This window comes from Coturnix japonica, chromosome 7 (assembly GCF_001577835.2).
Source record: "Coturnix japonica isolate 7356 chromosome 7, Coturnix japonica 2.1, whole genome shotgun sequence".
Classification (NCBI taxonomy): domain Eukaryota; kingdom Metazoa; phylum Chordata; class Aves; order Galliformes; family Phasianidae; genus Coturnix; species Coturnix japonica.
The window spans coordinates 2,993,008-3,007,099 of NC_029522.1; the positions used below are offsets into that span (position 1 = coordinate 2,993,008).

The 14,092-nt window shown below is 44.4% G+C and overlaps 1 protein-coding gene across 10 annotated transcripts in view; it reads left to right on the top strand.

Annotated features, from left to right (window-relative positions):
* The window catches only part of HDAC4 (histone deacetylase 4), a 186,954-nt gene that overhangs the window by 104,378 nt on the left and 68,484 nt on the right, over nt 1–14,092 (top strand). For all 10 annotated transcript variants that reach the window (XM_015867781.2, XM_015867780.2, XM_015867787.2 and 7 more), the window contains 2 exons: nt 3,466–3,587; nt 13,565–13,696. In XM_015867781.2, coding sequence (XP_015723267.1) covers nt 3,466–3,587; nt 13,565–13,696 — 254 coding nt within the window. The remainder of the gene's footprint in view (nt 1–3,465; nt 3,588–13,564; nt 13,697–14,092) is intronic.

Below are 14,092 nucleotides of genomic sequence, written 5' to 3' on the forward strand. Positions count from 1 at the left end.
GACGCTACAGGTAGAGCCAGCATACAGACTGCTGCACAACAGGCTAAGCCCCTTTCTTACGGGCTTACTGTTCCCTCATCTCCCCTCCATCTGTTTAGTTGCAGGGTTTGGTTTCCAGCACAAGACTTCGGGAGGGAAGAAGGAGCCTCAGAGGCCTCACAAATCTTTCCAAGGGCATGCTCCAGTGATGAGTTGCAGGCAGATGGGAACTCATTTTGCCCAGCAAAAAGAAGAGGGCAGCAAGGCTGTGCAACTGCAGATGCGAGTTCAGCCCTAAGTTCAGCCCTTTGGTTGTTAAGGCATGAACTGAAGTTTGGTTTTTTTTTCCCTTTCTATTTACATTAAAACCCCCATACACACAAAAAGAGAAAGAAAACCTTTAAATGAATTCTGTATTACTATTTATTTGTATATCATCTCATAGGTTACCAATTCAGTTACAGAGATATTTACGCACATACTTGTAACGTGATTTAATTGGGTGGTGGTTGGATTTGACACACGCAAACAAGGCTTGCAGAAGATAGATTTGATGCTCCTACTGTGAGCAGGCAAACCAATTAAATGGTAACAGATGCTGAAATAGTCTCTGAAATGACACGCCTGCTTTTAAGCACTTCCTTTGGTATTATTAAGGTTTGCAATTTCCTTTAAAAAATTCAAAAGCATTACTTGTAAACAGCAGTTCTCTTAAGGGTCTTGAACACCACAAGAGTTCTGCGTCAGTGGCTTTGACATGAATTATGTTCTCTTTACATGTAAAATAGCTGTTATTGTCCACTAAGATGTGTGGATGATTTACCTTCTGTATCTTGGACGGGCCTGAGCTTCCCTCATCACTGTCTTTTGCCAGTGCAGGGCCACATTAGTGTCTATAATCAGTGGATATTTTCTAATTAATCACCAGTATTAAAGGACATTGCAGGTCAAACCTTGAGATGGAAAGCAACTAGCTGCAGAGGTCTTCCCAATATACTCGTGGTCCAAAAGATCTACTAAAAGAAAGAACTATGTAATCATAGAATTATAGAATCATTCAGGTTGGAGAAGACCTCTCAGATCCCCAAGTCCAACCCCAGCCCACCCCACCATGCCCACTGCCCACATCCCTCAGTGCCACATATCCACGGTTGTGGAACACCTCCAGGGATGGTGATTCCACCACCTCCATGGACAGCTGTGCCACTGCAGCACCGCTCTTCCCGAGAAGAAATTGTTCCTAATAACAAGCCTGAACCTCCCCTGGTGCAGCATGAGACCATCACATCCGTTCCTATTGCTGTTATCTGGGCACGTAGTCCGATCCCCACCTCACCACAACCTCCTTTCAGGCAGTTGTAGAGAACAATAAGGTCCCCCCGAGCCTCCTCTGCTCCACATGAACACCCCCAGCTCCTTCAGCTGCTCCATATTATCTCTCAGAGGCTTTCACAGAGATCCTGCTCGGTATTTCCTCCATGGTTTTCAAGCCATTTTGTATACTCTCTAATATATGCAGCTCCAGTCTAAATGTGTGTTTAGAACTGCGTGGTGGACTATAATTTTCAGATTATGTTAATGACAGGCAACAAAAGAAGAGGTTCGTTTGAATTCCATTGTCAGACTGTCCCTCCTGTGGGTTCTGAATCTGCTGGGCAGCCCTGCTTGCAGGAGGTCCTGCTCCTGAAGACTTAACATAAATAAGAGTGATTGACTGGGAGCAAAGATGGAGCACCTCGAGCTCAGCAAACAGGGCTGTTATTTCCCTTGTTGGGAAGTAGCCACTCAGCGCAGTAACCATCGTGGAAGGGAGTTTAACTGAGTATTTGCATGCTAAGGAGATAGAGAGAAATAATTACATGTGAAACTATGCCGACGTATGTATGTGTTGTTGTTCTCTGTGCACAAAGCATTCCAACATCCAGTTGTATTCAGTTTACACTGCATGCATGTGTTTGAAGTGTCACGTGTGCTTTGCTGCATGCACGGGCTTTTGGTGGACCTCGCAGCCCAAAGAACAGAGGATGTGTTATGTGAAGGTATGTACTTTCAGGAATGCCTGCAAACTCGATTTAGGATACAATTTCACCTCTTTCAGGACCTCTGAAATTCCTGAACGGGCATGCAGACCAATGCATTTCGCTCTAAGCAGTGTAGGGTGTTGGATCCTAGTCCTCAAGCGACGCAATGTATTCATGTTTGCTGAGTGAAATATCTGTCATTCAGCAGCTCCGGAGCACATCTAAACAGGCCCTTTGAGTTCCTGCGCATTCCCTAACAAAGTGATGAAAATAGCTTCAATGTACACGATTGTTCAGCTTAATTCATGATCGAAAGAGAAAAAAACTTTTAGTGCTTGTATAGGCAAGAGAAAAATGTGATTGTGTGCCATGGTGGGTTTGAGGGGCTCTTGGCTTGCGGAGCCTGGGCTTCCTGTTTGTGAAACATCTCCCTGTGCAGCCCTCCTATGGTATGAGCAGATCTGGGCAGAGAAAGCAACGTCTGTTTGCAGGAGGGATTCAAATATTTTTCAACGTGGTTCTGTTTTTATTTCAGGTGATGATTAAACTGTGCTGCATAAGGGAAGTTATTGGTGCCTGGATGACAAAGGGCATGTGTAGATGTAGGGAGGGTGTAACTAGAATCGTTATGCATTTCACCCAACCGCCTCCCGGCTCGAGCTTCGAAACGCACTTGTCAAGGAACCCAATGGGCTGAAGAGTAATTTGCAAATTGGGAATGGCTCGATTTTGTTCCTTAAAGAATATTTGATAGATAGATAGATAGATAGATAGATAGATAGATAGATAGATAGATAGATAGATAGATAGATATGCAGCCAACCCACATAGGTAGGAGGTTTAGAAAACTCATTATTTAATACCCTTAGCAAATAGCATGTGCTTTCCTTCCTGCTCAAAGCTATAAATCAGCAGCCTCCAGAAGTTAACCTTGGAGGGTGCTGAGTGCTTTGGTCCAATACATGCTAAGTGCTGGGGTCAGGGCACAGTACAGCAGCAGGGCTGCTCTTGGCCATCCTAAACATGTGGCCCTTCATGCGCCCATCCTTTGGTTTGGTTTCATCCTTAGGCTTTCTCTCGGGGTTTTATGCAGTGATGGGGAATTGTTCATTCATGCTGTAGTTTAGGGAAGTAAAGAGACCTGTACTTAGCTTTACAGATAGAACTTATCAAAACCTAGCTCAGGGATGTGCTTAAAAATGTGGTTAAGTACCTAAATATGTTGAGCCTTGCTCACAGGGCCATTCCAGTGCTGAAAATTAAGCATGTGTTTAGTTTCCTCCCTGTATATTAGCCTTCAGATGATCTTTTAATCTCTATCTAGTACCTAGAATGAGAAAGCTGGTCCTGAGAGATTTTCCTTCTCGTTGCTCGCAGTGGAGCAGAGAAAGCAAAACTGAACTCTCTCCCTTTGTGCTGTACTTGTATTAAGTTTCTCCCTTCTCTTTCTCTCCTGACCATGCAGGAAGACACAGCACAGCTCCCTGGACCAGAGCTCCCCACCTCAAAGTGGCGTATCTGGCACCTACAATCACCCTGTCCTGGGGATGTATGATTCCAAAGATGACTTCCCACTCAGAAAAACAGGTAAAGCTCCCATTGATTTTCCACGTTACCTGCCATCTTTGCTGTGACATTTGGTCCTTACATTTCCAAAAGAAAAAAAGAGAAGGGAAAAAAAAGGAGTACGTTGCCAGAAAGCTGTATTTCATGGAACAATTTATTTAAGAAGCGCTCACACCACCCCACTCTCCTCTCCCCCTTCCAGCTGTCACTGAGCAAGCAGTGTTAGAGGGAGGCTTTGGTTATGCAGGCTTGCAGAGCTACATGCAGAAGACAGCTTCGTTGTGTGTCAAAGCTTGTGAGATGTTTTCACAAAGTCAAAACTAATACAGAGATCTGCGTGTCTGAAGTCAAAGTATGTTTTGCTGAGTGAGAAAAGTACCAAGAAAAGTTCATTTCTTCTGGGATTTGCATTTTATATACAAGTTTATACTTTAAATAAATAAAAACGTTGCTGCCAGTCAAAGTGTAGGGACTTCCTGCAAGGGTTTTGGTTCACACCTAGACAGTTATTTCTCAGTTAGGTTTCTTCTCTGCACAGCGGCTAAGCAAGTCAGTTATTTCTCAGCTATATATTATGTAAACCAGTTTGTTTTGTTTGGCTGTGGTCCTCAGCTCCATATCACATGCCTTGGCCAACACAGCCTCAGATTCTAACCTTGCAGGCTTGTGATCCTCAGCAGCCTTCCCTTCGGGGAAGAGCCGAGCTGCAACAAGCTCACCCCAATCTGGGGAACTCTGCAGCTTGTATGGATGATGCAGATGGTGGTGTGTGTTGAAAATTGCTTCAGAATAGGAAAATCCTGTCTTGATTGAGCTTTGTGCGTCCCACAGGTGCTCCTAGCTATTTCCCAGGTGTATTTTGTGGACCTTCAAATGTACAGGGATGAGCACTGGTTTTAGTGATGGTGGTGGTCAGGAGTGATGGCGGTATGTTACCCAGTTCTTTCTATGGATTTACTACAGCCTTTGGTTGGATTGGCTATCCAAAATCAGTTCCCAGGAGCTGGCTGCATCTCCATTTCCTTCTAGGAGGGACATGGTTATTCTCACAACATTTCTTCTCCTAATAGCTAAAAGTCAGGTGGGTCTTGTGCGTCCTCATCATGATTTTCGTCATCTCTGTAAACTGATGTGAAGATGGATTATTCTCTTTGTTTTTTTTGTTCTTTTGCCATCTGACAAGGAAAAACACAACACTTATGCACTGCTGCCCTGTGCCTCTTGCCTCCCAGCTCTGTGCCTTTGAAGGCATTTTATGAACTTTTTTTCCACACCATAGTACCTGTCCTACTGGGTGGATCTGTGGCTGGGCCGGCTGGCAGGTATCAAACACCATCAGCTGCACGAGAATCAAGATGGAAAAGCCCTTCCCAAGGTGAGGGCTCTTCCTGCACACGCCCTGGGCCTTCAGGGTAAGTGATGACAAGAAAGCAGGCCCTTTCTTCAGGACTCCAAAGGCAGAGAGGGAAACAGAATTTGCTGAAGGGCAGGGCATCCTCTCATCTCCATTTCTAGATAATGACAAGGCAAACACTGCATTAGGTGCAGCATCTGCTGTTGCCTTGTCAGTGTTGGAGACAGATGAAGTGACGCTGTCTGGGCCTCAGGACTTGTCCTTGCATAGAGGAGGTGAGTGCTGCTGGAGGACTGTTTTGAAAGGAGATTTCCTTCGGTTCTGGAGCTGTCAGCACAGGAGGATGTGCTTTGCATACACATCTGCCTGGAAGAAGGAAGGCCGGTCCTGGGCTGCTAGCAACCACTGATGCCATTTGCTTCTTCTCTGCTGAAGGCTGTCGGTCTCCTCTGGGAATTCACAGCGTGTCCTCACAAGGAAGCATCCCTTTGCTTCATATCTATTGCACAGGGCTTGTGGACAGCATGAATCTGAGGACCTTTCTTCTCTTTCCTATTCCTTTTGAATCCAGGACCCTCACTTTTGCAGAGCACATGTTAGCAAGCCCACAGAGGAAATGGTCTTTTACCAAAAACCTCCCTCTCTTTAGGGCCATTTCTTGACAGTTTTAATTTGAGGATAGATCATCCTTCCCACTGCAGAAGCTGTAGCAGTGGATTTCTGCAGAAGGAAAGAGAGAGTGTCTGAACATACCGCCATTGTTTCCTAGACTGAGTTCTGGTTAAGCCTCTGGCTGATAGAAACACTGTCAGACAGAGTGAATTAAAGAAGATAAACGTGTCTAATAGCATTATTAAAAATCATTGTTGTTTTAAAATAGGACGATAGTCAGCTGATTCTGTTTTTCCAGAACACCGATGCTTATTCTTTGTGGGCACTGGCATTAATCTGCTGGGGATTTGTATGCAATGCATGCAAGTTCCCTTTGCAAGGTTCAGAGGAGACTCTTTTTTTTGTTGTTTTCTTTTCCTTTCAGTGTCACAGCAGTTCAGACTCTTAACACAGTGATATCCTGCAGAAACCCCATTGCCAAGAATGTTAAGTTGCTTGGACTCCCGAACAGCCTGGTGTAAACAAAAGGCAGGGAAGGCTGGAGCCCATCCTAAATAAAGTTCTTTATTACAAGCGAGCTTTTCAGATTTTTGGCACCAGTCAAAACTCTGGCTTTGTATTTGTAATTTAAAACCGCCATATCGTGTAGTCCAATTTTATTAAATTAGATTAAATATTTGCAGTTCAAATAACAGAGTCCATCACACCACAGTCCTGATTAGCAGGGCTGGCATCAATCCAGTGTCATTGTTAGGGACTGGGGGGACTCGGGGCGCTGCAGGAAGGCACTTGGAGGAGTGATTTCTTCTAAGGGTACGTTTCTGAAGTTGGCAGCACGTTCTGCATGCTGAGAAATTGTTCAGAAAGAATGAACCTGTAAATAGTGGGTTTAAAAGAGCTACCCTTCTTTGCTCCGATCGTTTAAAGCATTGCAATGTGGGGTGGTGTGTGCCAGCCCTCTGTGTACCCCTTGGGGATCACTTGGTAGAGGAACACTCAAGTGTGAACGTTGCATAAGGGACGTGGTCAGCTGGCCACGCTCTCTTGAGTGAAAGTACATGTGTGCATGAGCAGTGTCTTAAGAGTACTTGGAAACATTCAGCTTGTGAAACAACAGATGCGTGCAGTGTGCTCCTAATGCATCCTGCCACCTGAAATTCCACCCTCACTGCTTTGTTTTAGTAAGTTATGTCCCAGTTTGTTGGCCGTTTGGGTTCTGCGTGAGGTTGCTGTGCTGCCAGGCTCTGACTGGTGCAGTTACCAATGGCCTGAACTTGCGCTTAGCCTGGCTGCAGTGTGTTTCACTGAGTTGTCTCTATCTGAACCCTTTGTGGCTTTCCCTTCCTTAACCGAACTAAGAATAGTTTGGCTGATGCCATTCATGCTTTTCTCCTTTTGCTTTAAATAACTTAAGACAAGGATTCCTTATTTCCCCATTTGTGTAGTTTCCTTAACTACATGCATGCATGCTTCCTTTCCCATATGCATGATCTTGACATGCTCTTAATTAGAAAACTGAAATGACCTACGTCACAGGGATTTGTGAAAGACTGAAGAGCACCCTTTAACTTGTTAAAGTGCTTTTTCTTTTGCTCGTATGGGGTTTTTTCTTTGCTTGTTTTTTAACATGCCATGCAGGGTTTGGTTGTGTTCTATCAGACACCGTCTTTCCTTCTGGCTTCTGCAAAGGAGTGAGGATTCCTCACGTTCATTGGGACTTGACAGCTAATCAGGATTTCTAATGGAAGCCACGGCATTTCAATTAGCTGTCACTGAAATCACTGGTTTTGCCAAGCACAGCACCTGCTAGACTCGCCTGGCCAACATGCGTTCAGCTCTCTGGGATGCACGAACTGAAAACATCTCCCTGTCTGTGCTTCTATATTTAAACCCGACTCCAAAGTGGGAAAAAGAACCCATTTCTTCATAGAGCTCGTAAAAGGTGCTGTGTGAAGCTGTAAGCATAAACGTGCCTGCATCCACAGGAGTCATCCAGGCAAGCTGTGAGGCAGGCCCAGTTCTCTCCATGGCTTTGCTTCTGCTCTTGAATAAAGAGCAAGGGACAGCTGCTTGGTGTGCTTGGCTCAGACCCTGCGGCCACTGTCCATGTTCCATGGAGAATCCAAGGCTCTGGCTGCTGCTTTTTCCTGTGCCTCCAGCCTCACTGCTGGCTGCTTTGGGGATGTGATGATCTGGATGAGCATGGTGACCTCAGAGAGGCAAAGGATTCTTGTGGTCCCAAGTGTGTTTGCACTGCAGAACCATGGAATAGCGTCTCAGGGTATGAATTTCCACTATTCCAAAGCCAGTCTGAAAGTAATGCCAGACTGGGAGCTTACAGAGACATCTTTGGCAAGTATCTGTCTCTGAGTTTCCTGGCTAGGTAGTAAATGAGCATGTGCATGCGTGTGGCATGTACTTGGGGAGAAGCGACAACTGGGAAGTGTCCCAGGCCCCTCTTTCAGCTACTTTTTGCTGGGGATTAGGAGAAAAAACAGGGATCCTACACAGCAACCTTAGTTCTCAGCAATGTCTCTTGACAGACAAAATGACAGGCAAAGGAGAACTAGTTATAGATCAAGTACTGTGTCTTGGGGCTTGTGGTAAAGGCAAGCTGTCCTTAACCTTCACAGCCCTTTCTTCTGCAAGGAGAAGTTTGTGGCTCGGTGTTGTTAGGGCCTGGCTTGTGCACTTCCTGGCTGCAGTGACTGCCTTCCAGGAGCAAAGCAAGGCAGCAAACTGGGAGCTGCTCCTTAGACATCTCCCTGTGGATAGCACAGGGCTGTTGGAGCGGTGTTTGCATCTAAGGAGGTAAAATTGTTCTGAGCCCATACTTAGAAACAATAAAAGGTAAAACGAAAGTCCATAATTAAAATAGTGTATTTGTCAAGAAAGGTACAATACCTCTCTGAGCTCTGATTTTGGAACGTTCTAAGTGGTTTGTTTTGTGACAAAGATTGTTTAGAGGAAAATAGAGTAGGTCGAAATCCTGGTGTGAAGTGGGAGTGTAATTTAGAGAAATCTTTGAGCTTTGTATGGTGCGGAGCATCGCTTAAGCTGGAAAGTAGCATTGCTTTCCACCCACACTGTCCTCCCTGCCGGTGTGGTTGGGGGTCCTGCCTCCCCAGGCGTGCTCTGCTGCGTGGAGGCTTCTGTCTTGTCATAGACAACGTGCTCTGCTCCAAATGGAGAACGTCAGTCCGAATCCAAAAATAACTTAATGAAGGCAAAAATCACTTATTGCTGTAATGCTGCAGAATAGCTCCTCAGATCAGACCACTGACATTTCAGAGAACAGAACGAACCAGCTGGAGGACCAGCAAATGCTCTCTTTATTCCTTCCATCTCTTTTGACGGCCGCATTGGCATAATAGGGGATTCAGCTATGAAATGTGCTCCATGGTCTCCTACACAGTGCTGAGGTTTGTTTAGAAGCCAAAGGAGGGGCCATCCCCTTTTCTTGCTCAGGAGCTCTGCTAAAACAACCAGGGGGCACTTCTAGCATGAGTGTGGGGAATCCAAAAAGGGAGTATTGGGGTTTTCACTCGCAGCACTTCTGGATCAAATACCTACATACGTGCCCAGGTTTGTTTATGTTAGGAGTAGCCCAGCATCAGAGAGCTCAGTGCTGTTTTAAACACCTTACTGGGGAAACTCATATGCTAGACTTTGTTTTCTTCCTTCTTTCACTTTCTTATCCCCTTCCACATCTCTTATCTTTCCTTCCACATAATACTTTGAACTCTGCAGAATTGATGTCTTTATTTAGATTCAGAAAGGGGAAGACAAAGACAAGATGTAGCATTTCCATGTGCTTGTTTCTCTAGTCCAGTTTTGGCTGTTCACACTGGAAACCTTTGCAGCACTCAGGCTGCCTTTCTGCATGGTTGTATAGTGAGGCAAATGGTAGTGAAGCTGTAAAAAGCATGAACGTTGTGTGCTCAGCTTAGTGAAGCCTTCTTTGTCCTGCTTAGATGCTGAGACTACTAAACTTCAGCATGAAGAAATGCCAAGTGTTAGGCTTTAATAAGTTTTCAATTGAAGGACTCAGCCTACCACATATATACAGAATACTGGTGAATTTTGCCATTCCTCAGGTCCTTCTGACCAGTTGGAGCTGGATCCAGTATTTCTGGGGAAAAGAAGCAAGAAGCTCAGTTGCACAACCTGTGGTCTCTCCTGCCTAAACAAAAGATCACTAGTCTTTATTAGGATTCTATGTTGTGCAGAAGACCTGCTTCAGACAGGTTTCTCAGTTCCTTTGTGTAGCCATGGGGTAACCTGGTCTCTAGGAAAGTGACAAGGTAATTGTGTTGGCCTTTGCCTGACTGTTGTGGCTTGGAATGTGGTTTAAAAAGAAAATACCAAAGAATAATAGCATTTCTCAATCCCCAGCCCCCAAAATGAAGATATGCGAGGACTGGAATTAAAGTTTTCATGTTGCATTGTTTGCTTTATTCATAGATGTGCAATGGGAACAGGGCAAACTCTGCCCAGAATTTTGTGTTTTTAACTTGCATAGACTTAATGTCAGATTAGTTCAGCAGCTTAGTGGATACAGTTCCAGGAAGAAAACAATGAGAATGACATAAATGTTGAAGAATTGGATTACATGAGTTCTGCTGCAGTAAATGAAGTAAAAGAGGGGTAACTTGGGTTTGAGTCTGTGAAAACTAAGGAAGCTTTTGGCCTAAGTTCCAGTTATTAATTTACTCAGAGAAAAACAAAATATTCTTTGAATAAACCCCCTATTATGGGCCAAATTAAGTATGTCACTGCTAAAGAAATCCCACTGGCTTCTCTGAAGCTGACTCAGACTTGGCCATGGGCTTCGTTTCTCTGCTAAACAGGAATCAAACTGATTTTCTAATAAATTCACAACGTTTGTTTAAAATAGTTCACCACCTTAAGCTGTAGAAGACCAGCATGTTTTGGGTTTCAGTTTAAAGTTCTCCATGTTGGGCTAGTTTGCGGTCACTGGGAACAACACTTTGGGCACGAGGCCTGGCAGGATGAGCCTCAGGAGGTTTTCAGTGGAACTGGGGTTATTGGGTGAAAATGGAATGGATACCAGTTGCCGAACTGGTATCAGTAGTTGTGTGTCATAGAATTGCTCAGGTTGGAAAAGACCTTATAAAGGTTATATCCAATCCAACCACAACATAACCATGCTACCCTGACCCTAACAACCCTACGTGTGCAATCATTGAATTGCTCCAATTCAGATGTCTTTTAAATTCAGAATTTGTGCTTCTGAAGGACGGCTCTCTCTGGTTTAAAACCTTTATCATGTAGTAGTTTAGAAACCATGCGGATAAGCTGAGTTTTGGAAACTCTTGAAAACTTTGTCTTTGGTTATGAAATGTGATAGATGTCCATTCTTTGAACTGCAGGCTGTTCTGCACTGCTGGTGCTGAGTCTTAATTCCCACTGCTTTGGGTTGTATAACACCCAATTAAAGGCACACAGGGATTATGCTCTCTGAGGTCTTGATGACATGTTAGATTTGGGATTGTATTTGGGAAAAAAACTCTCAGTTCTATCAAGGAACAAAGGCAGGGTGTGTAACTAAACAAGTGTGGTTCTGAAGTAGAGAGTTTGTGTTTCAAAACTTGATCCTCCATCTGGAGAGAGCAAAGCATGAGTATTTTGTTCATAACTTCTCTCTTTCAGGTTTGTAACTCAGTGTGTTTGTTCCCTTCCTTCTCCGTGGATGGGTTTTATGTTATGGCTGTATGCAGGGAACATATCTGATAGTGCGAGGTAAACTGTGATCCCCAGATCTGCACTCCCTGACGTCTTGCAAGGTGTTTCCAATCCATTCATTCTCTGTGCTGAGAACCATACAATTACTCATCTGTTCCCACCAGAAGATGTACGTCAGATGAATGCCACGCACGATATAAATCGTGTGTGAATGAAATTTACGCCGAAGTACAGTTTATATTGTCATGTTTTTCTTTGTCAGAAGATAGATCCTTGCAACAGCTGTGGCTCAGGCTTATATTTCATTTACTAGCTGGCAGTGCAAATGTGTCTAAAACGGAATGGATCAGCATCTAGCTGTGACACATTCCCATTTATTCTTTGAGATCTTGATAGTAGCGTCTCGATAGTTACTACTCAATGATACATGCAGCAACTCTAAAGCAGGTATACTGAGATACTGAACCCTCATGTCCAAAGACAGCTTTAAAAATACAAAGGCCAACTCTAGCCTTAAAGAGAATTTCAGACAGGAACTATATTCAGAGCACTCACTTCTACTTTATCTAGTCCACTCCTCTAATTTTGTCCTCCATGCAAATAACACATTTGTATTCAGCCCCCTGCCATTTTATATGCAAATGTCCTCTAAGATGATTCTCTCCTTTGCTAACACACTTCATGTTGCATTTTAAGCATCATCTTGATGAGTGACACTTTTTTTAGTGCTTCCTTTATCTCTCACTGGCATTTTTCTGTCCCAGGCAGTCATGAAAAGCTCTTCTTTTCCCCTTACCAAAGTTTCATCAAAGAGCTGTTTTGATGGCTTAACTTAAAGCATTTGATCTTGAATTCATCAGCTTCTGATTTTTGAGCCCTGCAATTAACATGGTTGGTCTTGATCTTTTACATGACCTAGTGGTCAAAGCCAATTGTAGGGAAATACATCCGTAGCCAGACTCAGTTAATTCAAATCAGTTTGTAAACCCCATTTTAAGGCTTCTAAAGAAATGCAGATTATTGGCCTCGGAGTGCAGGGAGCTGAGCGCGTTGGTAGTTAATGGCAAGAGCACAGGATTTGCTGGTTCAAAGGGATTAAGCTGCCTAGTTGTTAAGAGATTGAGGAATGGAAAAGATTGGGCCAGTTCACAAATCTCATAACTGTCAGGAGCCTTCAAGCACCAGAGCAGATATTTTGTATATACTCAAGGGATTGCAAAGTTTACAGAGAAAATCATCTCGCAGGAGGAATCTTGACTTAAGGCTTCATTACCTTTGTAAGAACTCGATAAGCTGCGCGGTACAAACGTGCTTGGTGTTGCCAGTTGCCATTAACCCAGAGGTATTAGGGGATCCCGGCAGTTCTGCTTTGACTTCTAGAGAAATGAAATCCCAGGATTTGAGTACAGAAGTATTTATTTAAGAGAATATTTCAGCTGTGTGATGCTCACAAAGCAAGTCAGACTGTGGTCTCAGCAAACAAATGCACACCCACTCTGTGCAGCCCTGAATTTTCAAAGTATTTGATGTGTTTTCTAGATACAGTCTAACTCTGTGGCCGAGGTGATGTAATAGAGTATCTCCCCAAATAAATAAACCTCCTCCTCCCTGCCCTTGGCTTTGCCACTGGCCGCACTCCCATGCCCTTCTTCTCCAGTTGCTGCTGTTGCTCATTGCATCCCAGTTGAGCTGATTTGCTCTGGGGAGCTGAAGCACTGAGGAAACATTTCTGTGTTTTGTTGTGGGATTTGATTTGTGTTTTCTACTCTCCATCTCTCCTGGTATCCCTCCCAGGGGCAGCTCACATCGTGGTCTGATGACTCCAAGGGTGTGGGGCTGCCCATTGCACCAAGCCATGGCAGGCAGCCTCCCAGCCCCACAGTGTTGCTACCTGCTGACCAAGCAGCAACATCTCAGCTGTCTCACCTATCCCTGTGTTGATTTTTAGATCTCGTTAAGTTAGGTTCCACCTCTGGCGTGGGAGAAAGTGGAGCAGAAGCAGGAAACTGGGGAAGTGAATTGGTGCTCTCTGGTCTGGTCCAAATGAGTTCACAGCAGATTGTAAGGCACTGGGGAGACAATGCTGAAGGATGGTTATTATTTTTAATTAAGACAGTATTGACTTTCATTATCAGTGAATTCAGGTACTGCATAGGCTCGAAACCATTCATTATATTTAGAAGACATTGCTCCACATACACGGTATGAAATGACTATTTTTGTTTAGGCTTTGCTGATGCCAAGCTGTAATCTAGCTTTTGCACCGAGAAACCCAGCTACTAAAATAAACACTAAAACACTCTTTGCTTTTCCTTCTTTTGCTCAGCATCCGAACCCAACCTGAAATTACGATCCAGACTAAAGCAGAAAGTTGCTGAAAGACGGAGCAGCCCGCTGTTGCGCAGGAAGGATGGCCCGGTGGTCACTGCTCTGAAGAAGCGCCCGCTAGATGTCACAGGTATGTTGGGCCAACAACAAAAGGTGCAAACACACTGAAGCATCCCTTTCCAAAAGCAGTTCTTGCATCCAGCTCATTTTGCAATCTGTATATCGTGTGGCTCTCAGTGTTGGAGAAGAATATAGTGATATGGCAAAGGGTTTTAATTGAAAACAGGGGAGGTTTAAATTAGGTGTTAGGAAGAAATTCTTCACAGTGAGGGTGGTGAGGCCCTGGCACAGGCTGCCCAGAGAAGCTGTGGCTGCCCCATCCCTGGCAGTGCTCAGAGCCAGGCTGGATGGGGCTTTGGGCAGCCTGGTCTACTTGAAGGTTTCCCTGCCCATAGCAGGGGTTGGGGCTGGGTGGGCTTTGGGTTCCCTTCCATACCAAACCATTTTATGATTCTGTAATAGTTCA